The sequence below is a fragment of the Salvelinus alpinus genome, chromosome 4 (assembly GCF_045679555.1).
Source record: "Salvelinus alpinus chromosome 4, SLU_Salpinus.1, whole genome shotgun sequence".
In the NCBI taxonomy this organism is placed as follows: Eukaryota; Metazoa; Chordata; class Actinopteri; order Salmoniformes; family Salmonidae; genus Salvelinus; species Salvelinus alpinus.
The window spans coordinates 17,647,031-17,674,820 of record NC_092089.1 but is presented as its reverse complement, the minus strand read 5'-3'; the positions used below and the strand labels follow the sequence as shown (position 1 = coordinate 17,674,820).

Genomic DNA, 27,790 nt, shown 5'->3' with positions numbered 1-27,790 from the left:
CGCGGCTCTGTTGCGACCTGCAGTGTGTGTGACGTTTGGTGTGGCGTTATCTTATGTTTTTAATGTTATGTTTTTAATTTGTACACTTAGTGGCGTTATTTTTAATTTGTACACTTAGTTTACAAACATTCTGCCAACCATGGATTTCCAGTGGTGGGGTGTTGAACTGATCTTGTTGATCGTGTACATACCCGCTACGAACGGACTAAATAATGAAAACGCTGCTGGCAGCGGAATCCAATACAGCAGGGAGTTTTTACTACAATGCAACTCAAATACGAACGCGATGGATATCCCAATGGCCCATCTAATACCTGATTGTCTGCGAGTGGATTACAAACCCAAATGCAAACGTGGAAAACGCGGGGGAATCAGACAACGACTTAAAAAAATGAAGAACAAACTTCCCTTACCCACCACCTTGCTGATTAATGCCCAGTCACTGAGGGGGAAAGCGGATGAGTTGTCAGCGAATCTGCGCTTCCAACACGAATACCGGGAGGCCTGTTTGCTGGCATTTACTGAGACTTGGCTGGATGACAGAGTCCCGGACAGAGAAGTGGAGCCGGCCGGCTTCACCCTGGTCAGAGCGGACCGCGATCTGACAGTCACAGGGAAACTTCACGGCGGGGGTGTCTGCCTGCTTGTCAGGGACCAGTGGTGTAAATCGATCCTGGTAAGAGAGCGACTCTGTACCCCCGACATTGAACTGCTTTCTGTGTCACTGCGACCTTACTATCTGCCCCGTGAGTTCCCCCAATTGTTTGTTACCGTTGTGTACATTCAACCAAAAGCTAATATAACAAAGGCATCAGAGATTATTTATAATCTGTCACAGAAACTGGAATCCATCTCCCCCGACGCACCCAAATTTATTTTAGGGGATTTTAAAAACTGTACCTTGCGCAAAGTTTTGCGCACATACCATCAGTATGTGAAATGTCACACTAGGAAAAATAGGACTCTTGATTTGTGCTATGGGACAATACCAAAGGCGTTCTCTGCCACCACCAGACCTCCTCTGGGGACATCAGACCACAATGTGGTCTACCTCAGGCCAACTTACTGTCGCCTCCTGGAGAGGGAGAAACCCACAGTTAAAACTGTCCAGATCTGGAATGACAACAGTATCACTTGTCTCCAGGGGTGTTTTGACTGTACAATGTGGGAGGTATTTGAGGACAGCAGCTCTGATCTGGATGAACTCACAGAGGTTATTTCAGACTATGTAAACTTCTGTGTTGAGTCAGTTGTGCCTACTAAGACCTGTAAAATCTTCCCTAACAACAAGCCTTGGGTATCAAAACATCTAAAATCACTACTTGATAGGAAGAAGGCAGTTTATGCTGGGGGTGATAGACAGACTTTAAGAGATGTACAACGTGAGATAAAAAGACAGATACTGGTGGACAAGGAGGCATACAAGCAAAGGGTGGAGAGGACCCTCTCCTCAGGAAACGCAAGGGTGGCCTGGCAAGGGATTAAATCCATGGCTAGCGCCCCCCATATAGGCAGGGGAAAAACCAGTGCTGACCCTGGGGGATATGAGGGCCAGAACATGGCTAATGAACTGAATGTTTTCTTCTCAAGATTTGAATCAGACAACTTCGTGTCGGAGGTAAAACAAATGGAAGCATCATTACAAATGTTTGAGAGAGTTGTTGTTCAACAGTCTGATGTTCTAAAGTTGTTCAGGGGATGTAACGCATACAAAAGCCCAGGCCCAGACAAAATAAGTGGGCATGTGTTAAAACACTGTGCTGAACAACTGGCTGGTGTTTTTACAGACATTTTCCAATCCTCACTCAACCAGCAACACGTTCCAGTATTGTGGAAAAAATCTATAATTATACCAATTCCTAAAGTATCGAATCCCTCTGTGCTGAATGACTATCGCCCTGTTGCTTTGACATCCTTAGTTATGAAATGCCTTGAGAAAATTGTGAAAAGTCATATTCTCAGTGTCACCCAGAAGCTCCTCGACCCATTTCAGTTTGCCTATCAGACCAGCAGAGGAGTTGATGATGCCATTCTTACCCTCCTTAACATGGTCTATAGACATCTAGAAGGTACCAAATCCCATGTCAGGGTTCTGTTTGTTGACTTTTCTTCTGCCTTCAACACAATCCAGCCCTACATTCTGGCACAGAGACTCATTCGGGACTTTTCCTTAGATGGGGGGCTGGTTTTGTGGCTGTTGGACTTCCTGAGCCAACGCTCACAGCGAGTCAAAATAGGTCCCCATGTGTCGGATATACGCAACACCAATACAGGCTCTCCTCAGGGATGTGTTTTGTCCCCACTTCTGTACATCTTGTACACTAATAGTTGTACTAGTTCCCATACTGACAGACACCTCGTTAAGTTCGCTGATGACACTGCCTTGATCAGCCTGTTGCATAATGACGAGGAACATCATGGCCCGGTCCTAGATGACTTTGTAGAGTGGTGTGAAGAATCACACTTGGTCCTCAATACCAACAAGACCAAAGAGATGTGCATAGACTTCAGGAAGCGTACAACACCTACCTCTGCAACATCTATCAGAGGTCAGAACATAGAGATTGTAGAGGAATATAAATATCTGGGTGTCTTTTTGGACAGTAAGCTTCAGTGGAGTAAATGTACAGACCAGATCTACAAAAAGAGCCAACAGAGACTGTACTTTCTAAAAAAGTTGGGTTCTTTTAATATAGACTGTACTATATTGACTCTGTTTTACAAATCCTTTATTGAGAGTATTTTAACTTTTTGTATTGTTTGTTGGTTTGGCAATGCCACTGTCAGTCAGAGAAACATGCTGAGAAGGATTATTACCACCGCAAGCAAGGTACTTGGAGTCAAACAGACAGGCCTGGATGAGATTTTTAAGGTCAGGGCCCTCCGTAAGGCTCACAAAATCATTTTAGACCCAAGTCACCCCCTGTACCTGGACTTTGAATTACTCCCCTCTGGGCGCAGGTATAGGGCACCCCTCAGCAGGAAAAATAGAACGAGACAATCATTTGTGCCAGGTGTGATATCCCTCTTAAATAGCTCGGGCAAATGTTCCCATTGACCCCGTAAGGCCAGCAGGCTAGTCTTTGTTTTAAATGTTTTAAATGTTTTATTTCTTATTTCTTACTATTATTATTTTTTTTATTGGTGCGTGACTGTTATTGAAAGTTGTATTGTCAATCTTGTTTTGTATTTAACGCCACTTTAAATGTGTACATAACACTGCAACAAAATTTCCCCATGGGGACAATAAAGTAAGTAAGTAAGTAAGAGCAGCCAGCTCTCAGTTGGGTCTGTTAGGGAGTCAGGCTGCGTCCTCTCCCCTACCAGAGCAGCTAGCTCTCAGCTGGGTCTGTTAGGGAGTCAGGCTGCGTCCTCTCCCCTACCAGAGCAGCCAGCTCTCAGTTGGGTCTGTTAGGGAGTCAGGCTGCGTCCTCTCCCCTACCAGAGCAGCTAGCTCTCAGCTGGGTCTGTTAGGGAGTTGGGCTGCATCTTCTCCCCTACCAGAGCAGCCAGCTCTCAGCTGGGTCTGTTAGGGAGTCAGGCTGCGTCCTCTCCCCTACCAGAGCAGCCAGCTCTCAGGTGGGTCTGTTAGGGAGTGGGGCTGCGTCCTCTCCCCTACCAGAGCAGCCAGCTCTCAGCTGGGTCTGTTAGGGAGTGGGGCTGCGTCCTCTCCCCTACCAGAGCAGCCAGCTCTCAGCTGGGTCTGTTAGGGAGTCAGGCTGCGTCCTCTCCCCTACCAGAGCAGCTAGCTCTCAGCTGGGTCTGTTAGGGAGTCAGGCTGCGTCCTCTCCCCTACCAGAGCAGCCAGCTCTCAGCTGGGTCTGTAAGGGAGTGGGGCTGCGTCCTCTCCCCTACCAGAGCAGCCAGCTCTCAGCTGGGTCTGTTAGGGAGTCAGGCTGCGTCCTCTCCCCTACCAGAGCAGCTAGCTCTCAGCTGGGTCTGTTAGGGAGTCAGGCTGCATCCTCTCCCCTACCAGAGCAGCCAGCTCTCAGCTGGGTCTGTTAGGGAGTCAGGCTGCATCCTCTCCCCTACCAGAGCAGCTAGCTCTCAGCTGGGTCTGTTAGGGAGTCAGGGTGCATCCCAAATGGCAACTCTATTAGGTCCTGGTTAAAAGTAGTGCACTATAATAGGGAGGGAAGAGGATGCCTTTTGGGATGCAGATACTGTATGGATGAGACTTTGAATAGAAGGGAAATTGGCTTATATTGAAAGCCCTACAGATGTCTTTGTGAGCCCTTTTGTGACTGTTTTAAAGACATTCAATAACACTTAGTTTTCATTGGCTCGCTGCTGATTATTGGAAACCACTGACGTTCTTCATAAAAAACATTTGGTTATAGAGAATTTTTTTTCTTTCTTTTTATTATTTTTTACAGTTTATGTTATGATATTTTGTCTCTTTGCAGATTTGTCTAAGAGACTCGTCGAGATGAAAGAGAGTACATGCGCCAGCTGTCCCGTCAGTCCACAAACCTTGGTCTTCCATGAAGGATGTTTTCCCTGAGGGAGATCGTTAACTCACCACAAAGGTGTTTGTCTGCAACCCAATTCCCAAATTGCACCATAATCCCTACATAGTGGACTACTTTTGACCAGAGCCCTTATAGGCCTTGGTCAAAAATAGTGCACTATACAGGGAATAGGGTGCCATTTAGGATGCAGTTAAACACCTCTGTGGTGTGTGTGTTCGCTAGCTCCCTCAGTGTGTTCTCATTCCCGTTCTTGACTTGTTGACGTCGTAGTTAATTCCATCTGAGGCTTTGCGCCAGTCATTCCTGTTGGGTTTTTAGAGCAGTCTCACCCAGCAGTTTGAACTGTGAACAGCAGCCACTTGTTCTCTGAGCTGAGAGAGAGAGAGAGAGAGAGAGAGAGAGAGAGAGAGAGAGAGAGAGAGAGAGAGAGAGAGAGAGAGAGAGAGAGAGAGAGAGAGAGAGAGAGAGAGAGAGAGAGAGAGAGAGAGAGAGAGAGAGAGAGAGAGAGAGAGAGAGAGAGAGAGAGAGAGAGAGAGAGAGAGAGAGAGAGAGAGAGAGAGAGAGAGAGAGAGAGAGAGAGAGAGAGAGAGAGAGAGAGAGAGAGAGAGAGAGAGAGAGAGAGAGAGAGAGAAAATCACCCTGTTCTTCTCAGGAATTGGTGTCTTCTGGTTCCAAGGAGACAGACAGGCAGTTTCCTGGCACTGTGAGGTGATTTGACTCCTTGAGGAGAAGACTCTCTGCGTCCCAAATGGCACCAGGGCCCATAGGCATCTGGTCAAAAGTAGTGCACTACATAGGGAATAGGGTGCACTGCCAGTTGGGACGCTATCCTCTGTGTGGAGACAGAGGGCCAAGGCCATGAGTTGTCATCTCTACAGCTGTCTTTGCTCTGTCCGTATTGATGAAAGGCTTCCATCAGACCACCTCATCTAGGTCAGCTCAGAGGGGGGGTGTCGTTAAATAACTACATGGAACACTTTTTTAAATGATAGGATCTCTGTGGATTGTTGTGTTTATGGAACTGTTTATGAGGGGTTTTGTCTCCTTTTAGAGAGGTCTAGAAACGGGTGCTGATGGGAGGGGAAAACAGAGGAATCAACCGTTACTGAGATGAGTTGCAAATCTGACTGATTGATTGATTGATTGATTGACAATGAGACCTTTAACAATAACCACCTCGACCTAAATGAGTAGATGTTTTAGTGGTCGTACTATGTGTTATTGAATCCAACCTGCTGATACCGGAGAAGCTTCTGGATCATTGTGTTTCTTTTATGATTTGTTTTAAGCTGCCTGGAGAAAAAGCAGATCATTCCTATCATTTTTCCATGTATTGGAAGACAGGGTGGAAAAAAGAGGACTGTCAACACGAGTTTTCCAATGCACCTTTGTAAATGAACTTTGACATGTAATGCTAAATCTCTACTTACTCTTCCGCGATGTTCCCTCTGAAGTCTCCAGTGAAGCTGGAAGGTCTACTGTTTTTAAACTACACGGAGGACATTGTTCTAAGAACCTGTGTGGTTATAACCTTTTTCATAATGTAATGTAGGACTGTCTCTAATTGACGTTTCTATGTGACGTCACCCATCCTAAAATCCTAAAACTGGGACCTTCTAAGAAACCAATCCTCAAAGACTGGTCAATTTTTTTCATTTTTGTAATTTTTTGTATAATAATGGATGAGTCTATAGAATGTGGTATCTTTACAATGGAAGAGTCTATAGAATGTGGTATCTTTACAATGGAAGAGTCTATAGAATGTGGTATCTTTACAATGGAAGAGTATAGAATGTGGTATCTTTACAGTGGAAGAGTCTATAGAATGTGGTATCTTTACAATGGAAGAGTCTATAGAATGTGGTATCTTTACAATGGAAGAGTATAGAATGTGGTATCTTTACAGTGGAAGAGTCTATAGAATGTGGTATCTTTACAATGGAAGAGTATAGAATGTGGTATCTTTACAATGGAAGAGTCTATAGAATGTGGTATCTTTACAATGGAAGAGTCTATAGAATGTGGTATCTTTACAATGGAAGAGTGTCAGGTTTTGGCCAGGACTGTTCGGGTTTTTGGTCACTAGATGTCCCCATTGCACCTTTTTTGTACCTTTTGTTTTTCTTGCTCCAATTATTGTTTGCACCTGTAGGTCATTCCCTTGTTAGTATTTAATCCCTGTGTGTTCCTTAGTTCCTTGCTCTGTGTTTGTAAGTTAGCACCCAGCCCCAGCCCAAGCCTTGTTTTATTCAGTGTTTTCTCTTGTTGGATTTTCCAGAGGTTCTCTGGTTTAGTTTTGTGTATTATTTGAGTAGTCTTTTGAGGTTTGTTTTTCCCTGCTGTTTTTTACCACTTTAAAATTGGCTTGATTTTTGGACATTGTGGTTTTAGTTTCTTTGCCTGGAGATTTTGTTCTTTATTAAACCACTATCGCTAGTACTGCTGTGTCTGCCTCATCTTCTGGGTTCTGACGATTATTAGTGACTGTTTCTCGCACCGGGTCCTGACAAAGAGTCTATAGAATGTGGTATCTTTACAGTGGAAGGATATATAGAATGTGGTATCTTTACAGTGGAAGAGTCTATAGAATGTGGTATCTTTACAATGGAAGAGTCTATAGAATGTGGTATCTTTACAGTGGAAGAGTCTATAGAATGTGGTATCTTTACAGTGGAAGAGTCTATAGAATGTGGTATCTTTACAATGGAAGAGTCTATAGAATGTGGTATCTTTACAGTGGAAGGATATATAGAATGTGGTATCATTACAATGGAAGAGTCTATAGAATGTGGTATCTTTACAATGAGTCTATAGAATGTGTTATTTTTACAATGAAAGAGTCTATAGAATGTGGTATCTTTACAATGGATGAGTCTATAGAATGTGGTATCTTTACAATGAGTCTATAGAATGTGGTATCTTTACAATGAAAGAGTCTATAGAATGTGGTATCTTTACAGTGGAAGAGTCTATAGAATGTGGTATCTTTACAATGGAAGAGTCTATAGAATGTGGTATCTTTACAGTGGAAGGATATATAGAATGTGGTATCATTACAATGGAAGAGTCTATAGAATGTGGTATCTTTACAATGAGTCTATAGAATGTGTTATTTTTACAATGAAAGAGTCTATAGAATGTGGTATCTTTACAATGGATGAGTCTATAGAATGTGGTATCTTTACAATGAGTCTATAGAATGTGGTATCTTTACAATGAAAGAGTCTATAGAATGTGGTATCTTTACAATGGAAGAGTATAGAATGTGGTATCTTTACAATGGAAGAGTCTATAGAATGTGGTATCCTTACAATTGACGTGATCCTACAGGTCCTGTGAACTAAATTCTACTCTTTGGCTAATGGCTGTACGTTGACTCTTTGGGAATGCTGGGCTCTCCTAGGAGAAGGCCGATAACGTATCCCACCAAGCAGAAATGGGTATTTCTGGGCTACAATTTACAGCCACTACCTTAATTTGCTGTTTACTCAGCATCCACTAAGTTATGGCAGCAGGGAAGAATGGAGGAGGGGGGAAAAGAGAGGATTTATTGGTCTGTTGTCTGCGCCGGGAAGAGTCTGGTGCCACTGCCTCTATAAATTACCCCAATACAGGGTGGCGTCAAGAGTAGCACCCTATTCCCTGTGTAGTGCATAGGGCCCTCATAGGGCCCTGGTCAAAAGTAGTGCACTATATAGGGAATAGGGAGTCATTTGGGACGTAGGCAGAGAACTGCCACTGATGTTTTTGGCCTTGCAGTGATTCCGGAAGGAACCATACACAGAGCCTGTCTAACAGTGGTCTAGTCTTAACACGGAGCCTGTCTAACAGTGGTCTAGTCTTAACACAGAGCCTGTCTAACAGTGGTCTAGTCTTAACACGGAGCCTGTCTAACAGTGGTCTAGTCTTAACACAGAGCCTGTCTAACAGTGGTCTAGTCTTAACACAGAGCCTGTCTAGCAGTGGTCTAGTCTTAACACAGAGCCTGTCTAACAGTGGTCTAGTCTTAACACAGAGCCTGTCTAACAGTGGTCTAGTCTTAACACAGAGCCTGTCTAGCAGTGGTCTAGTCTTAACACAGAGCCTGTCTAGCAGTGGTCTAGTCTTAACACAGAGCCTGTCTAACAGTGGTCAAGTCTTAACACAGAGCCTGTCTAACAGTGGTCTAGTCTTAACACAGAGCCTGTCTAACAGTGGTCTAGTCTTAACACAGAGCCTGTCTAGCAGTGGTCTAGTCTTAACACAGAGCCTGTCTAACAGTGGTCTAGTCTTAACACAGAGCCTGTCTAACAGTGGTCTAGTCTTAACACAGAGCCTGTCTAACAGTGGTCTAGTCTTAACACAGAGCCTGTCTAACAGTGGTCTAGTCTTAACACAGAGCCTGTCTAACAGTGGTCTAGTCTTAACACAGAGCCTGTCTAACAGTGGTCTAGTCTTAACACAGAGCCTGTCTAACAGTGGTCTAGTCTTAACACAGAGCCTGTCTAACAGTGGTCTAGTCTTAACACAGAGCCTGTCTAACAGTGGTCTAGTCTTAACACAGAGCCTGTCTAGCAGTGGTCAAGTCTTAACACAGAGCCTGTCTAACAGTGGTCTAGTCTTAACACAGAGCCTGTCTAACAGTGGTCTAGTCTTAACACAGAGCCTGTCTAGCAGTGGTCTAGTCTTAACACGGAGCCTGTCTAACAGTGGTCTAGTCTTAACACAGAGCCTGTCTAACAGTGGTCTAGTCTTAACACAGAGCCTGTCTAACAGTGGTCTAGTCTTAACACGGAGCCTGTCTAACAGTGGTCAAGTCTTAACACGGAGCCTGTCTAACAGTGGTCAAGTCTTAACACAGAGCCTGTCTAACAGTGGTCTAGTCTTAACACAGAGCCTGTCTAACAGTGGTCTAGTCTTAACACAGAGCCTGTCTAACAGTGGTCTAGTCTTAACACAGAGCCTGTCTAACAGTGGTCTAGTCTTAACACAGAGCCTGTCTAACAGTGGTCTAGTCTTAACACAGAGCCTGTCTAGCAGTGGTCTAGTCTTAACACGGAGCCTGTCTAACAGTGGTCTAGTCTTAACACAGAGCCTGTCTAACAGTGGTCTAGTCTTAACACAGAGCCTGTCTAACAGTGGTCTAGTCTTAACACAGAGCCTGTCTAACAGTGGTCTAGTCTTAACACAGAGCCTGTCTAACAGTGGTCTAGTCTTAACACAGAGCCTGTCTAACAGTGGTCTAGTCTTAACACAGAGCCTGTCTAGCAGTGGTCAAGTCTTAACACAGAGCCTGTCTAACAGTGGTCTAGTCTTAACACAGAGCCTGTCTAACAGTGGTCTAGTCTTAACACAGAGCCTGTCTAGCAGTGGTCTAGTCTTAACACGGAGCCTGTCTAACAGTGGTCTAGTCTTAACACAGAGCCTGTCTAACAGTGGTCTAGTCTTAACACAGAGCCTGTCTAACAGTGGTCTAGTCTTAACACGGAGCCTGTCTAACAGTGGTCTAGTCTTAACACGGAGCCTGTCTAACAGTGGTCAAGTCTTAACACAGAGCCTGTCTAACAGTGGTCTAGTCTTAACACAGAGCCTGTCTAACAGTGGTCTAGTCTTAACACAGAGCCTGTCTAACAGTGGTCTAGTCTTAACACAGAGCCTGTCTAACAGTGGTCTAGTCTTAACACGGAGCCTGTCTAGCAGTGGTCTAGTCTTAACACGGAGCCTGTCTAACAGTGGTCTAGTCTTAACACGGAGCCTGTCTAACAGTGGTCTAGTCTTAACACAGAGCCTGTCTAACAGTGGTCTAGTCTTAACACAGAGCCTGTCTAACAGTGGTCTAGTCTTAACACAGAGCCTGTCTAGCAGTGGTCTAGTCTTAACACGGAGCCTGTCTAACAGTGGTCTAGTCTTAATACGGAGCCTGTCTAACAGTGGTCTAGTCTTAACACAGAGCCTGTCTAACAGGGGTCTAGTCTTAACACAGAGCCTGTCTAACAGTGGTCTAGTCTTAACACAGAGCCTGTCTAACAGTGGTCTAGTCTTAACACAGAGCCTGTCTAACAGTGGTCTAGTCTTAACACAGAGCCTGTCTAACAGTGGTCTAGTCTTAACACAGAGCCTGTCTAACAGTGGTCTAGTCTTAACACAGAGCCTGTCTAACAGTGGTCTAGTCTTAACACAGAGCCTGTCTAACAGTGGTCTAGTCTTAACACAGAGCCTGTCTAGCAGTGGTCTAGTCTTAACACGGAGCCTGTCTAACAGTGGTCTAGTCTTAATATGGAGCCTGTCTAACAGTGGTCTAGTCTTAACACAGAGCCTGTCTAACAGTGGTCTAGTCTTAACACAGAGCCTGTCTAACAGTGGTCTAGTCTTAACACAGAGCCTGTCTCACAGTGGTCTAGTCTTAACACAGAGCCTGTCTGACAGTGGTCTAGTCTTAACACAGAGCCTGTCTAACAGTGGTCTAGTCTTAACACAGAGCCTGTCTAACAGTGGTCTAGTCTTAACACAGAGCCTGTCTAACAGTGGTCTAGTCTTAACACGGAGCCTGTCTCACAGTGGTCTAGTCTTTGCTGTGGTGTCGTGTGCTGGAATGGGGAGGCTGCCCTCGCCAAAACCAATGTTCAGGATCATTTTGGAGTACAAGTGATCATGTCAAGTCAAGGCTGACTGACTGAGGGGAAGACAGAGCCTGCGTCCCAAATGACATTCTATTCACTACCTACCCCAGAGGGTTTCTGCCTGGTCAAAAATAATGCACTAGATAGGGACTAGGTTGCCATTCGAGACGTAAACAGAGTGAGTGGACAACGTAAGACTTGAAGGAACATGAAACATGGTGTTTCCATGGTGGAGTGATGTGATGGGTCAGTGGCCAGCTATGTGTCCCTTTCCTGCTGTCCATGAGGCGCCAGGGTTTTTAAGGCACAACACAGACAGACAGTTGAGTGTGTCTACAGTAACACACTGGTCACGTCCTAAGTGGCACACTATTCCCTATGTAGTGCACTACTTTTGACCAGGGCCCATAAATGATGCCCCTATAGGCCCTAGTCAAAAGTAGTGCACTAGATAGGGACTGGGGTGCCATTTGGGATTCATATATTGCCTGTTCCTAACAGCAGACCCGCTCGGCTCAATCTGGATACACATAGACGTTCAGGGGCACTGAGGTGCTGCTAAAAAGCAGATCACTGTGTTCATTTAAACTCACATTTACATTTCAAATCCTTCAGTCCTCCACTCAAGATGTCCTCTTGGCAAATGTATTGCATACATTTCAATATTCAATATGTACACTATATATTCAAAAGTACATGGATCCGGCTATTTCAGCCAAACCCGTTGCTGACAGGTGTATAAAATCGAGCGCACAGCCATGCAATCTCCATAGACAAACATTGGCAGTAGAATGGGCCTTACTGAAGAGCTCAGTGACTTTCAACGTGGCACCGTCATAGGATGCCACCTTTCCAACAAGTAGGCCACACAAGCTCACAGAACGGGACCGCCGAGTGCTGAAACGCGTAGCGCGTAAAAAATAATCTGTCCTCGGTTGCAAACTTCACTACCGAGTTCCAAACTGCCTCTGGATGCAACTTCAGCACAATAATTGTTTGTCGGGAGCTTCATCAAATGGGTTTCCATGGCCGAGCAGCAGCACACAAGCCTATGATCACCATGCGCAATGCAAGTGAAGGGAAATATTAACACTACAACATACAATGACATTCTAGACGATTCTGTGCTTCCAACTTTGTGGCAACAGTTTGGGGAAGGGCCTTTCCTGTTTCAGCATGACAATCCCCCCGTGCACAAAGCGAGGTCCATACAGAAATGGTTTGTCGAGACAGGGCCCTGACCTTAACCCTATCGAACACCTTTGGGATAAATTGGAACGCCGACTGCGAGCCAGGTTTAATCGCCCAAAATCAGTCCCTGACCTCACTAATGCTCTTGTGGCTAAATGGAAGCAAGTCCCCGCAGCAATGTTCCAACATCTAGTGGAAAGCCTTCCCAGAAGAGTGGAGGCTGTTATAGCAGCAAAGGGGGGACCAACTCCATATTAATATGCCCATGATTTTGGAATAAGATGTTTGACGACCAGGTGTCCACATACTTTTGGTCATGTAGTGTATCATCGGGGCTTTCCACATTATTATTGTATAGCTACATAGTAAGTCGTGTGATTTTGACAATAGACAAATCAGAACCACTACTTCTACTTCAGGCCTAAACTGCCAGAACACAGAACGGTTCAGAAGACAGACTATAGGCTTTTGCTTGCATCTAATGTGGGTCAGCGAAGCCACAGAGGTCAAAAAGGTGGAGGTGTGTTAAAATTGACAACACACTGTCAAAGCCATAGGTTGCACATATCTGAGAGGTTCCTAAGTTTCCCCCCAAGTATGGGGCTGTGTCCCAAATGCTACCCTATTACTCCCTACAGATGGTACCGTATTACTCCCTACAGATGGTACCGTATTACTCCCTACAGATGGTACCGTATTACTCCCTACAGATGATACCGTATTACTCCCTACAGATGATACCGTATTACTCCCTACAGATGATACCGTATTACTCCCTACAGATGGTACCGTATTACTCCCTACAGATGGTACCGTATTACTCCCTACAGATGGTACCGTATTACTCCCTACAGATGGTACCGTATTACTCCCTACAGATGGTACCGTATTACTCCCTACAGATGATACCGTATTACTCCCTACAGATGGTACCGTATTACTCCCTACAGATGATACCGTATTACTCCCTACAGATGATACCGTATTACTCCCTACAGATGGTACCGTATTACTCCCTACAGATGGTACCGTATTACTCCCTACAGATGGTACCGTATTACTCCCTACAGATGGTACCGTATTACTCCCTACAGATGGTACCGTATTACTCCCTACAGATGGTACCGTATTACTCCCTACAGATGATACCGTATTACTCCCTACAGATGATACCGTATTACTCCCTACAGATGATACTGTATTACTCCCTACAGATGATACCGTATTACTCCCTACAGATGGTACCGTATTACTCCATACAGATGGTACCGTATTACTCCATACAGATGGTACCGTATTACTCCCTACAGATGGTACCGTATTACTCCCTACAGATGGTACCGTATTACTCCCTACAGATGATACCGTATTACTCCCTACAGATGGTACCGTATTACTCCATACAGATGGTACCGTATTACTCCATACAGATGGTACCGTATTACTCCCTACAGATGGTACCGTATTACTCCCTACAGATGGTACCCTATTACTCCCTACAGATGGTACCGTATTACTCCCTACAGATGGTACGGTATTACTCCCTACAGATGGTACCGTATTACTCCCTACAGATGGTACCGTATTACTCCCTACAGATGGTACCGTATTACTCCCTACAGATGGTACCGTATTACTCCCTACAGATGGTACGGTATTACTCCCTACAGATGGTACCGTATTACTCCCTACAGATGGTACCGTATTACTCCCTACAGATGGTACCGTATTACTCCCTACAGATGATACCGTATTACTCCCTACAGATGGTACCCTATTACTCCCTACAGATGGTACCGTATTACTCCCTACAGATGGTACCGTATTACTCCCTACAGATGGTACCGTATTACTCCCTACAGATGATACCGTATTACTCCCTACAGATGGTACCGTATTACTCCCTACAGATGGTACCGTATTACTCCCTACAGATGGTACCGTATTACTCCCTACAGATGGTACCGTATTACTCCCTACAGATGGTACCGTATTACTCCCTACAGATGGTACCGTATTACTCCTTACAGATGATACCGTATTACTCCCTACAGATGATACCGTATTACTCCCTACAGATGGTACCGTATTACTCCCTACAGATGGTACCGTATTACTCCCTACAGATGGTACCGTATTACTCCCTACAGATGGTACCGTATTACTCCCTACAGATGGTACCGTATTACTCCCTACAGATGGTACCGTATTACTCCCTACAGATGATACCGTATTACTCCCTACAGATGGTACCGTATTACTCCCTACAGATGGTACCGTATTACTCCCTACAGATGGTACCGTATTACTCCCTACAGATGGTACCGTATTACTCCCTACAGATGGTACCGTATTACTCCCTACAGATGATACCGTATTACTCCCTACAGATGGTACCGTATTACTCCCTACAGATGGTACCGTATTACTCCCTACAGATGGTACCGTATTACTCCCTACAGATGGTACCGTATTGCTCCCTACAGATGGTACCGTATCGCTCCCTACAGATGATACCGTATCACTCCCTACAGATGGTACCGTATTACTCCCTACAGATGGTACCGTATTACTCCCTACAGATGGTACCGTATTACTCCCTACAGATGATACCGTATTACTCCCTACAGATGGTACCGTATTACTCCCTACAGATGGTACCGTATTACTCCCTACAGATGGTACCGTATTACTCCCTACAGATGGTACCGTATTACTCCCTACAGATGGTACCGTATTACTCCCTACAGAAGGTACCGTATTACTCCCTACAGATGGTACCGTATTACTCCCTACAGATGGTACCGTATTACTGAGTGCACTACTTTTGACATTTGAGTCATTTAGCAGACGCTCTTATCCGGAGCGATTTACAGTAGTGACATTTTCATACTCTTTCATACTAGCCCCCCTTGGGAATCCAACCCACAACCCTAGCGTTGCAAGTACCATGCTCTACCAACCAGGGCCCAGGTCAAAAGTAGTGCACTGTATAGGGAATAGGGTGCCATTTGGGACGAACACTGAGATATTTCCCCCCACGTGTAGACACATACATCTTCTTCCTCCTTATGGGCTAATTTGTCTGATATGGAGCCCAGGAATTTCACTGTAGGCAACTTAAATAGGGTGTTTAATGTGCTCACCATCCTCTAGGCTCACCACATAACCACTGATTGATAGTATTTCCCTCTGTGGTAGGAATAACTGACTGGACTGCTGACTGTACTGTAATTAATGTAGTTAATATTGTATTAAATATCTCTTGCTCCCGAGTGGCGCAGCAGTCTAAGAGGCATCAGTGTAGGAGGCGTCACTAAAGTCCCTGGTTTCAATCCAGGCTGTATCACATCCGGGCCGTGATTGGGAGTCCCATAGGGCTACGCACAATTGGCCCAGCGTCGTCCGGGTTTGGCCAGGGTAGGCCATCAAGAAAAATTTGTTCCTAACTGACTTGCCTAGTTTAAAAAAAAGGTTAAATTAAATAATTTAATCATGTACACTACCGGTCATAAGTTTGGGAACACCTACTCATTCAAGGGTTTTTATTTATTGTTACTTTTTTCTATATTATAGAATAATAGTGACGACATCCAAACTGGTTCCATGGTTGAAGAGAGAGGAAAGTTCCTTTCCCTTCAACTGACAACAAAGGCATCTGGTCCAACCACCTACAGCAGCCTAGTTAACCTCTGGGACCTGCACCTTGAACTGGCTCCTGAATAACCAGCAGGGCTGATGAGCCAATAACTCTCCCCGCTAAATACAGTCTTTGTGAGAATAGTTCCCCCTTCTGGTGAAGCCCTGCTAAACTAGCCAAATATAAAAAAATACAAGTTGTATCGACAAGATAAGAAAAGTTATTTATTTGTAAAAAATGCATTTCAGAAATCACAGAATATACTCAAAATATTCCAGTAGGTATTCACACAATGCCATTAAGTGATTATTATGATATTTTTCCTATGTAGTATGTTTAACATAGTTTTCCGTGTTGCTATAAAAAAGTTAGACACTCTACATACAAGGTGAAAATCTAACTATAACGTCACCTTATTGTTATCTAATCAGTTATAGGTCTCTTCTGATCCAGAGTTAAATTTATTTTACAGGGAATCAAACACTAATAAATAAAATCTACACTATTGATCACACAATTAAACATGTCGGCCTCAGAAACCAGGCACTAATATGTGAACTGCAACATCTGGTAGCTTAGCCATAACACCTGCTGTTATTACATGACCGATACAACAACGTGTTCTGTCTTGATCTCATAGCAACAAATATACACTTGATGCAAATATCATGATACAGTAGTTCTCTTTAAAAAAAATAATGTTGTTATACACATGTAATAAACAGACAACGTGACAAATGTCTTGACAGCACGGTAGGAGTTTTGACCTGTAAAAACGTAAATGGTGTGTTTTCTTTCTTCCGTGTCACATCACATCTGCCACCTCCTGAAGCCCATGAACAGGCTGCAGGCGTAGCACAGTGTCACCACAAAGGCAAATATCTAGAGGAGAACCAGGACAACAACAAACAAAAAAGGTTAGGCTAACTCACAGAAAGCCTTGAGCAATGACACCTAATGTAATAGCAGCAGCTATATAGTACAACACCAGCAACGTCACTGAACCAACTAGTAGTAGAGTCAGGAGAACAGCGGCCAAACATTAACTCATGGAACGCAAAGGCCTACAGCTCAATTTACTGAAAAAACATTGACTTAGATTAGGAGTTTACTACAGAGCTTTTGTGTTTGGTCTCCTTGGTAATGAAGTGTTACGTTCTGAGAACAGCTCTGTGCAGTACAGGAGCTACCAATACAGGCTGTCGGGACGAAGCACAACATCCGTTCCCTCTCAACAGGAGAACACTGATTCATGTAATACGACCTCACCAAGAGGCTCTAACAACATCACTGTGTTATAGTAGTAACACTGGGTTTATAATACTACAATAATAATAACATGCTATAGTAGTAACACTGGGATTATAATACTACAATAATAATAACATGTTATAGTAGTAACACTTGGTTTATAATACTACAATAATAATAACATGTTATAGTAGTAACACTGGGTTTATAATACTAGAACAATAATAATAACATGTTATAGTAGTAACACTGGGTTTATAATACTACAATAATAATAACATGCTATAGTAGTAACACTGGGATTATAATACTACAATAATAATAACATGTTATAGTAGTAACACTTGGTTTATAATACTACAATAATAATAACATGTTATAGTAGTAACACTGGGTTTATAATACTACAATAATAACATGTTATAGTAGTAACACTGGGTTTATAATACTACAATAATAATAACATGTTATAGTAGTAACACTGGGTTTATAATACTAGAACAATAATAACATGTTATAGTAGTAACACTGGGTTTATAATACTACAATAATAATAACATGTTATAGTAGTAACACTGGGTTTATAATACTAGAACAATAATAATAACATGTTATAGTAGTAACAGACCTCTGGGTTTATAATACTAGAACAATAATAACATGTTATAGTAGTAACAGACCTCTGGGTTTATAATACTAGAACAATAATAACATGTTATAGTAGTAACAGACCTCTGGGTTTATAATACTAGAACAATAATAACATGTTATAGTAGTAACAGACCTCTGGGTTTATAATACTAGAACAATAATAACATGTTATAGTAGTAACAGACCTCTGGGTTTATAATACTACAACAATCGATTCCAATAACTGATCGTTTGCTTGAGTCTGCCTGGAGTGCCAGATGAGTAGGTTGTCATTAGTTACCACAAAGTCATAATTATGCATAAACCACACCGATTTCTACAATTTATCTTCTTAAAATCTGATTTAAACCTTAAATTAAGATCAAAAATATTATTTTTCTTTTCATGTATTTTTACGATAAAAACAATTTTGACTTTGGTAACTAGTGACAACCAGATGGGCAGGGTTTGCAGTTCTGGGAACTTTCTATTGGTTTATCAACCCAGGCAAACTCAAACAGGCACGTACAGTAAGAAGAATTTGAATGAGAAGCCTGGTCTGATCAGTGAACCACCATTTGCATTACAGATAGCCTTGACATTGTGTGTTAGTGTACACTGACCGTAGCTGCCACGTTAATACTGTATTGTCTGTTGTCCAGGAAGGTGAGTATATTCCCACTAGGGGCTGTTACACATCCTGGCATGGAGCTGTTGGTACTACTGATGACCCCTCTGGCAGACGTAACAGCAGCCTCCAGCACCAACGCACTGAAGTAGAACAGCAGTGCTGTGAAGTGGTACAGCACATCCTGCAATGAAGATGGAAAGACACGGTTATAATATGGATCGAGAGTAGTCAGGTCTCATTGAATGTATTGAGAAAATCACGTGTGGTAGGAGGTTACAGTAAGAGACCGGCCGCCTCCCAGAGAGATAGGGGTTACAGTAAGAGACCGGCCGCCTCCCAGAGAGATAGGGGGTTACAGTAAGAGACCGGCCGCCTCCCAGAGAGATAGGAGGTTACAGTAAGAGACCGGCCACCTCCCAGAGAGATAGGGGGTTACAGTAAGAGACCGGCCGCCTCCCAGAGAGATAGGAGGTTACAGTAAGAGACCGGCCGCCTCCCAGAGAGATAGGGGGTTACAGTAAGAGACCGGCCGCCTCCCAGAGAGATAGGGGGTTACAGTAAGAGACCGGCCGCCTCCCAGAGAGATAGGGGGTTACAGTAAGAGACCGGCCGCCTCCCAGAGAGATAGGGGATTACAGTAAGAGACCGGCCGCCTCCCAGAGAGACGGGGATTACAGTAAGAGACCAGTTGCCTCCCAAATGGCACCCTACTACTATATAGTGCACTATCTTTGACCTACGTTTGACCTGAGCCTTATGAATAAGGGTGCAATTTCGTAGGTAGCCACAGACTCCCTTCTGTTGACCATGGGGACTCAGGGCCCACAGACTGGCTATTGTCTGGTGTGAGCTCACTATTCTCTCAGTAGCTGTGTCACAAGCTTTGTTTTCTCATTGTCTATGAGATGACAACACACACACACACACACACACACACACACACACACACACACACACACACACACACACACACACACACACACACACACACACGACTACGTTTAGGAGAAGAACTGGAGCCTGGTGGGTCTGAGGCCTGTCTGTGGATAGGTCCCAAATGGTACTCTATTCCCTATATAGTGCACTACTGTTGACCAGGGTCATTTGGGACGCAGCCTGTGTCAATACTGTACTGTAGCTAGTAGTGTAGGCAGTACCCTTCAAGTCAACCTCTAGTGCAAGTCAGTCATTAGTACTTCATGTTTATTATTAGTTCATGTGTAAGTGTGGCAAAGTCATTTTGGATAAAAGCGTCTGCTAAATGGCAGAAATATAATTAAAATATGAAAGTGTTAATACATGTGGAAAAAGCATTGAGGATACATTGAGGATACATTAGGGCCAGCAGGGCCAGCAGCAGCAGAGCTGGTATCAGGGCCAGCAGCAGCAGAGCTGGGATCAGGGCCAGCAGCAGCAGAGCTGGGATCAGGGCCAGTAGCAGCAGAGCTGGGATCAGGGCCAGCAGCAGCAGAGCTGGGATCAGGGCCAGCAGCAGCAGAGCTGGGATCAGGGCCAGCAGCAGCAGAGCTGGGATCAGGGCCAGTAGCAGCAGAGCTGGGATCAGGGCCAGTAGCAGCAGAGCTGGGATCAGGGCCAGCAGCAGCAGAGCTGGGATCAGGGCCAGCAGCAGCAGAGCTGGGATCAGGGCCAGCAGCAGCAGAGCTGGGATCAGGGCCAGCAGCAGCAGCAGAGCTGGGATCAGGGCCAGCAGCAGCAGAGCTGGGATCAGGGCCAGCAGCAGCAGAGCTGGGATCAGGGCCAGCAGCAGCAGAGCTGGGATCAGGGCCAGCAGCAGCAGAGCTGGGATCAGGGCCAGCAGCAGCAGCAGAGCTGGGATCAGGGCCAGTAGCAGCAGCAGAGCTGGGATCAGGGCCAGTAGCAGCAGAGCTGGGATCAGGGCCAGCAGCAATAGCAGAGCTGGGATCAGGGCCAGCAGCAGTAGAGCTGGTATCAGGGCCAGCAGCAGTAGAGCTGGGATCAGGGCCAGCAGCAGCAGCAGAGCTGGGATCAGGGCCAGCAGCAGCAGAGCTGGGATCAGGGCCAGCAGCAGTAGAGCTGGGATCAGGGCCAGCAGCAGTAGAGCTGGGATCAGGGCCAGTGTGAGGACTGATTGGCACAACACTGACTGGGTCTGCCCGTCTGCCTGCCTAGGACCGTTGTTTTTCAGTAAATGAAATGACAGACGGTTTTACATTATGGCTCACCCAGCACATGCAGTGCGTTCTTGCCGTTATAATGTGCACTAGGCTCTGCCCTGTTACATGGCTTTAAGTTTCTCGACAGACTAGTAGAGCAGCTCTCTGTAATGTTTCAGTGTCTCTGGTCAGTTGTGATACCTGCATGTGTAGAGACACCCTCATGACTAAAGTTGTGATGAGATCATACTCAGTAGGTGTGGTGCAGAGTGTTTCACTCCGTGTGTCATTACACACACACACACACACACCTCCCCCATCTCTCTCTCTCACACACACACACACACACACACACACACACACACACACACACACACACACACACACACACACACACACACACACACACACACACACACACACACACACACACACACCTGTCTGTGGAGGACATCCTCTGTACTGTAATTAGGACTATCAAAGAGCAGGATTGATCTACATCTGTAGTGACACTGAATGGAACTATGGAGTCACAGCATTTCAACAGGAGTTCAGGGGAACTGCTATGGAGTCACAGCATTTCAACAGGAGTTCAGGGGAACTGCTATGGAGTCACAGCATTTCAACAGGAGTTCAGGGGAACTGCTATGGAGTCACAGCATTTCAACAGGAGTTCAGGGGAACTGCTATGGAGTCACAGCATTTCAACAGGAGTTCAGGGGAACTGCTATGGAGTCACAGCATTTCAACAGGAGTTCAGGGGAACTGCTATGGAGTCACAGCATTTCAACAGGACTTCAGGGAACTGCTATGGAGTCACAGCATTTCAACAGGAGTTCAGGGGAACTGCTATGGAGTCACAGCATTTCAACAGGAGTTCAGGGGAACTGCTATGGAGTCACAGCATTTCAACAGGACTTCAGGGAACTGCTATGGAGTCACAGCATTTCAACAGGAGTTCAGGGAACTGCTATGGAGTCACAGCAGTTCAACAGGAGTTCAGGGGAACTGCTATGGAGTCACAGCATTTCAACAGGAGTTCAGGGAACTGCTATGGAGTCACAGCATTTCAACAGGAGTTCAGGGAACTGCTATGGAGTCACAGCATTTCAACAGGAGTTCAGGGGAACTGCTATGGAGTCACAGCATTTCAACAGGAGTTCAGGAAACTGCTATGGAGTCACAGCATTTCAACAGGAGTTCAGGGGACTGCTATGGAGTCACAGCATTTCAACAGGAGTTCAGGGGAACTGCTATGGAGTCACAGCATTTCAACAGGAGTTCAGGGGACCTGCTATGGAGTCACAGCAGTTCAACAGGAGTTCAGGGGAACTGCTATGGAGTCACAGCATTTCAACAGGAGTTCAGGGGAACTGCTATGGAGTCACAGCATTTCAACAGGAGTTCAGGGGAACTGCTATGGAGTCACAGCGTTTCAACAGGAGTTCAGGGAACTGCTATGGAGTCACAGCGTTTCAACAGGAGTTCAGGGAACTGCTATGGGGTCGGCAGCGTTTGAATGAGGCTCCTGAAGAACATGCTTCCTGATTATTCTAAAGCTATTGTGTTTGGTTTGCAGGGTGATCTCCAAATCATCGGATTCAAATAGCAAACGTCCAGACTGAAGACTACTATTTGTTTATCATTTAAATTGTGTTTAGTGCCGAGGTGGAAATAAACCCTGCACCAACCAGTTGGACAGCCCTGAAGTGATAAACCAAACAGACAAGGAAGACTGGAGTTGGACAGCCCTGAAGTGATAAACCAAACAGACCAGGAAGACTGGAGTTGGACAGCCCTGAAGTGATAAACCAAACAGACCAGGAAGACTGCAGTTGGACAGCCCTGAAGTGATAAACCAAACAGACCAGGAAGACAGGAGTTGGACAGCCCTGAAGTGATAAACCAAACAGACCAGGAAGACTGGAGTTGGACAGCCCTGAAGTGATAAACCAAACAGACCAGGAAGACTGGAGTTGGACAGCCCTGAAGTGTTAAACCAAACAGACCAGGAAGACTGGAGTTGGACAGCCCTGAAGTGATAAACCAAACAGACCAAGAAGACTGGAGTTGGACAGCCCTGAAGTGGTAAACCAACCAGACCAGGAAGACTGGAGTTGGACAGCCCTGAAGTGATCAACCAACCAGACAAGGAAGAATGGAGTTGGACAGCCCTGAAGTGATAAACCAAACAGACCAGGAAGACTGGAGTTGGACAGCCCTGAAGTGATAAACCAAACAGACCAGGAAGACAGGAGTTGGACAGCCCTGAAGTGATAAACCAAACAGACCAGGAAGACTGGAGTTGGATAGCCCTGAAGTGATAAACCAACCAGACCAGGAAGACTGGAGTTGGACAGCCCTGAAGTGATAAACCAACCAGACCAGGAAGACTGGAGTTGGACAGCCCTGAAGTGATAAACCAAACAGACCAGGAAGACTGGAGTTGGACAGCCCTGAAGTGATAAACCAACCAGACCAGGAAGACTGGAGTTGGACAGCCCTGAAGTGATAAACCAACCAGACCAGGAAGACTCTACCTCTGATAAAGATGTCATGTGACGTCAGTATACCTGTGTATATCTGATGGTAAGAAGACTCTACCTCTGATAAAGATGTCATGTGACGTCAGTATACCTGTGTATATCTGATGGTAAAGAAGATCTGTACCTCTGCTGGTTTTTCACTGCTCCCAACCTGTTTACCAAGAATGACTTGTTTTCTGTGACCTGTTCCTCGGGTAAGCCTGGTCAACTAGACTCACCATCAGGTTCCAGTCAGTGTTGATCCTGTCAGCCAGGCCCAGGAGGAAGAGGAGGAGGTACACGCTGGAGCAGAAGAACGTGCTGACAGAGACAAACATCACCCAGCCCTGTAGCAGGGGTACGGGCACGTTGGAGGACGCCACCAGGATCCATACTAACCCTCCAAATATCTGGAAGGACAGAATACAGAAGATTTGTTCGACAAGTCGTCGTACGTGACACTGATTGATATTTGTGACATAATAAATGCTTTAAGAATATCAGGACTGTTTGACCAGACTGTGAGATCTGATCATGACATGAATGTCTGTTTATTTCAAATGCATCCTAGGCCTGACACAGGGTACGATTTCCATTTGTGAAAAGGAGCAGGCTGTTATTGAACTGAACACAGATTATTTATAGGCCTAAAAGGAGCAGGATGTTATTGAACTGAACACAGATTATTTATAGGCCTAAAAGGAGCAGGATGTTATAAACTGAACACAGATTATTTATAGGCCTAAAAGGAGTAGGATGTTATAAACTGAACACAGATTATTTATAGGCCTAAAAGGAGCAGGATGTTATTGAACTGAACACAGATTATTTATAGGCCTAAAAGGAGCAGGATGTTATAAACTGAACACAGATTATTTATAGGCCTAAAAGGAGCAGGATGTTATAAACTGAACGCAGATTATTTATAGGCCTAAAAGGAGCAGGATGTTAGTGAATTGAACACAGATTATTTATAGGCCTAAAAGGAGCAGGATGTTATAAACTGAACACAGATTATTTATAGGCCTAAAAGAAGCAGGATGTTATAAACTGAACACAGATTATTTATAGGCCTAAAAGGAGCAGGATGTTATAAACTGAACACAGATTATTTATAGGCCTAAAAGGAGCAGGATGTTATTGAACTGAACACAGATTATTTATAGGCCTAAAAGGAGCAGGATGTTATAAACTGAACACAGATTATTTATAGGCCTAAAAGGAGCAGGATGTTATAAACTGAACACAGATTATTTATAGGCCTAAAAGGAGCAGGATGTTATTGAATTGAACACAGATTATTTATAGGCCTAAAAGAAGCAGGATGTTATAAATTGAACACAGATTATTTATAGGCCTAAAAGGAGCAGGATGTTATTGAATTGAACACAGATTATTTATAGGCCTAAAAGAAGCAGGATGTTATTGAACTGAACACAGATTATTTATAGGCCTAAAATGAGCAGGATGTTATTGAATTGAACACAGATTATTTATAGGCCTAAAAGGAGCAGGATGTTATAAACTGAACACAGATTATTTATAGGCCTAAAAGGAGCAGGATGTTATTGAATTGAACACAGATTATTTATAGGCCTAAAAGAAGCAGGATGTTATAAATTGAACACAGATTATTTATAGGCCTAAAAGGAGCAGGATGTTATAAACTGAACACAGATTATTTATAGGCCTAAAAGGAGCAGGATGTTATAAACTGAACACAGATTATTTATAGGCCTAAAAGAAGCAGGATGTTATAAATTGAACACAGATTATTTATAGGCCTAAAAGGAGTAGGATGTTATAAACTGAACACAGATTATTTATAGGCCTAAAAGAAGCAGAATGTTATTAACTGAACACAGATTATTTATAGGCCTAAAAGAAGCAGAATGTTATTAACTGAACACAGATTATTTATAGGCCTAAAATGAGCAGGATGTTATAAACTGAACACAGATTATTTATAGGCCTAGTAGCACACTGCTATACTATTAGCTGGAGAACAGTTGTATCTATTTTGTCGTTCACTTCACAATGACACAATGTACAGTATGCTCAGTATCACCACTACACTATCAGATTGTACAATAGGGAGTTGCCTATATGCCGTTAGTAAAACAGTAATGACTGAACTCCCAGTACTATGACGCTACCTGCCTGGCTCCTCTGATAGTGTTATACATAACTATCTGTGCGATGATAAAACGATGAAAAAGCTCATCCTAAAGCTCAAATGAACAAAATGAACTAAGCAGAATTAATAGAGACTATCGATTAGACTGCAGTTTCCCCAATTAGGCCTACTTCAAACAAGGGTGTACCCAGAATCTATCTGACCACCGGTGATGTATTTGCTTACAAAACTCGTAGTCAGAAATAGAGATGCGACACTCACAATTTCCAAGCAGATCAGAGCACCGGAGTACGTCCTCAATATTTGTAGTCCCAATGGCAAAGATATCGTCGGCGCTGGGAATGCTGTCACCGCAGGATTCGTCGCTGGCTCCGACATCCTTTCCGTCTTGTATCTCGACAAAAGGACACCAACTCAAGCAAATTCTTCTACAGTCATGTGTCCCTAACTGGTCTAACAGGTGCACGGCTCCTCCCTTCACTTTATCCAACTCTACCCGCCCGCAGAGTGGAGGCAGACGCAGTTACCGCAATACCTCACCTCGATCTCTCTGTCGCGACTCGCTAAAGATGAATCTGCTACGAATTGAACGTGCCTGAGTAAATGAGAGATGGACCCTACTATAGAATCCCTTTCGAGAAAAAAATACGATACAAACAGGCAGACTAGATGCAGTGATGCCGATTAATTTCCACAGATGTTGATAGGCCACTCTGAAGTCAATATTAGTCTACCTGCAGGGGGAGAATATTCCAAGGTGAGAGGAATCTGAGAAAGGGAAAGCGGGGCTGTGATTTATCCGCAAGCGGAAACAGCTTCATGGTTTAGGTAAATAATTGCACAACTTAAGTTGTTTACTCAATAACCATGACCCACAGAGAAACGTCACCAAATAGCACCTCACACCCTACGTAGTGCACTACGTTTAAGGTGCCATTTGGGGCGTACCATTAGCCTACACCTGCAAGCCTCTGAATGTAATAGAGCAGGACTCGTGTCTGTCACTTATCTATATTGTCAGAGAGAGTGAGAACAGTATTATGAGAGAGGGATTGTTATTTTATATAGGGGCAGTAACAGGCTAGAAAAGCTCCACCTGGTTAATGTTTTACCTGGAATATGTGGATAAACTCAGCTCCTGTTGACATAACCCCAAGCTGCGCATGCTGTTAACAATGTTAGAGTCCGTCCAATTAAGCACTCATCCATTTCACTGGCTGTACTCTATTCCTAAAGTTACTATTTCACTGGCTGTACTCTATTCCTAAAGTTACTATTTCACTGGCTGTACTCTATTCCTAAAGTTACTATTTCACTGGCTGTACTCTATTCCTAAAGTTACTATTTCACTGGCTGTACTCTATTCCTAAAGTTACTATTTCACTGGCTGTACTCTATTCCTAAAGTTACTATTTCACTGGCTGTACTCTATTCCTAAAGTTACTATTTCACTGGCTGTACTCTATTCCTAAAGTTACTATTTCACTGGCTGTACTCTATTCCTAAAGTTACTATTTCACTGGCTGTACTCTATTCCTAAAGTTACTATTTCACTGGCTGTACTCTATTCCTAAAGTTACTATTTCACTGGCTGTACTCTATTCCTAAAGTTACTATTTCACTGGCTGTACTCTATTCCTAAAGTTACTATTTCACTGGCTGTACTCTATTCCTAAAGTTACTATTTCACTGGCTGTACTCTATTCCTAAAGTTACTATTTCACTGGCTGTACTCTATTCCTAAAGTTACTATTTCACTGGCTGTACTCTATTCCTAAAGTTACTATTTCACTGGCTGTACTCTATTCCTAAAGTTACTATTTCACTGGCTGTACTCTATTCCTAAAGTTACTATTTCACTGGCTGTACTCTATTCCTAAAGTTACTATTTCACTGGCTGTACTCTATTCCTAAAGTTACTATTTCACTGGCTGTACTCTATTCCTAAAGTTACTATTTCACTGGCTGTACTCTATTCCTAAAGTTACTATTTCACTGGCTGTACTCTATTCCTAAAGTTACTATTTCACTGGCTGTACTCTATTCCTAAAGTTACTATTTCACTGGCTGTACTCTATTCCTAAAGTTACTATTTCACTGGCTGTACTCTATTCCTAAAGTTACTATTTCACTGGCTGTACTCTATTCCTAAAGTTACTATTTCACTGGCTGTACTCTATTCCTAAAGTTACTATTTCACTGGCTGTACTCTATTCCTAAAGTTACTATTTCACTGGCTGTACTCTATTCCTAAAGTTACTATTTCACTGGCTGTACTCTATTCCTAAAGTTACTATTTCACTGGCTGTACTCTATTCCTAAAGTTACTATTTCACTGGCTGTACTGTATTCCTAAAGTTACTATTTCACTGGCTGTACTGTATTCCTAAAGTTACTATTTCACTGGCTGTACTCTATTCCTAAAGTTACTATTTCACTGGCTGTACTCTATTCCTAAAGTTACTATTTCACTGGCTGTACTCTATTCCTAAAGTTACTATTTCACTGGCTGTACTCTATTCCTAAAGTTACTATTTCACTGGCTGTACTCTATTCCTAAAGTTACTATTTCACTGGCT

The 27,790-nt window shown here is 43.9% G+C and overlaps 2 protein-coding genes across 2 annotated transcripts in view; one reads left to right on the top strand and one right to left on the bottom strand.

Moving 5' to 3' along the window:
- The first annotated feature begins 1 nt into the window (after window position 1).
- Window positions 2-27,790, top strand: part of LOC139572906 (tumor necrosis factor receptor superfamily member 11B-like) — a 173,479-nt gene continuing 145,690 nt past the window's right edge. The window contains exon 1 of the mRNA XM_071395765.1: window positions 2-676. Within this exon, the coding sequence (XP_071251866.1) occupies window positions 140-676 (537 nt within the window). The 5' untranslated portion in view covers window positions 2-139. The remainder of the gene's footprint in view (window positions 677-27,790) is intronic.
- On the bottom strand, window positions 16,114-26,036 carry LOC139572908 (protein MAL2-like). The gene is made up of 4 exons (XM_071395769.1): window positions 25,473-26,036; window positions 23,314-23,484; window positions 18,407-18,595; window positions 16,114-16,784 (listed from the first exon to the last, which is right to left on the bottom strand). The coding sequence occupies exons 1-4, from the start codon at window positions 25,587-25,589 to the stop codon at window positions 16,713-16,715; spliced, it is 549 nt and encodes a 182-aa protein (XP_071251870.1). The 5' UTR covers window positions 25,590-26,036; the 3' UTR covers window positions 16,114-16,712.

Bases quoted from the DNA above. Each gene is read 5' to 3' on its own strand.
- LOC139572908 (XM_071395769.1), bottom strand. From the start codon at position 25,589: ATGTCGGAGCCAGCGACGAATCCTGCGGTGACAGCATTCCCAGCGCCG. The intron at 18,596-23,313 runs GTGAGTCTAGTT...TCTTCATTGCAG, and splicing joins ACACTGACTGGAACCTGATG to GATGTGCTGTACCACTTCAC. The intron at 16,785-18,406 runs GTCAGTGTACAC...GTTCTCCTCTAG, and splicing joins GTATTAACGTGGCAGCTACG to ATATTTGCCTTTGTGGTGAC.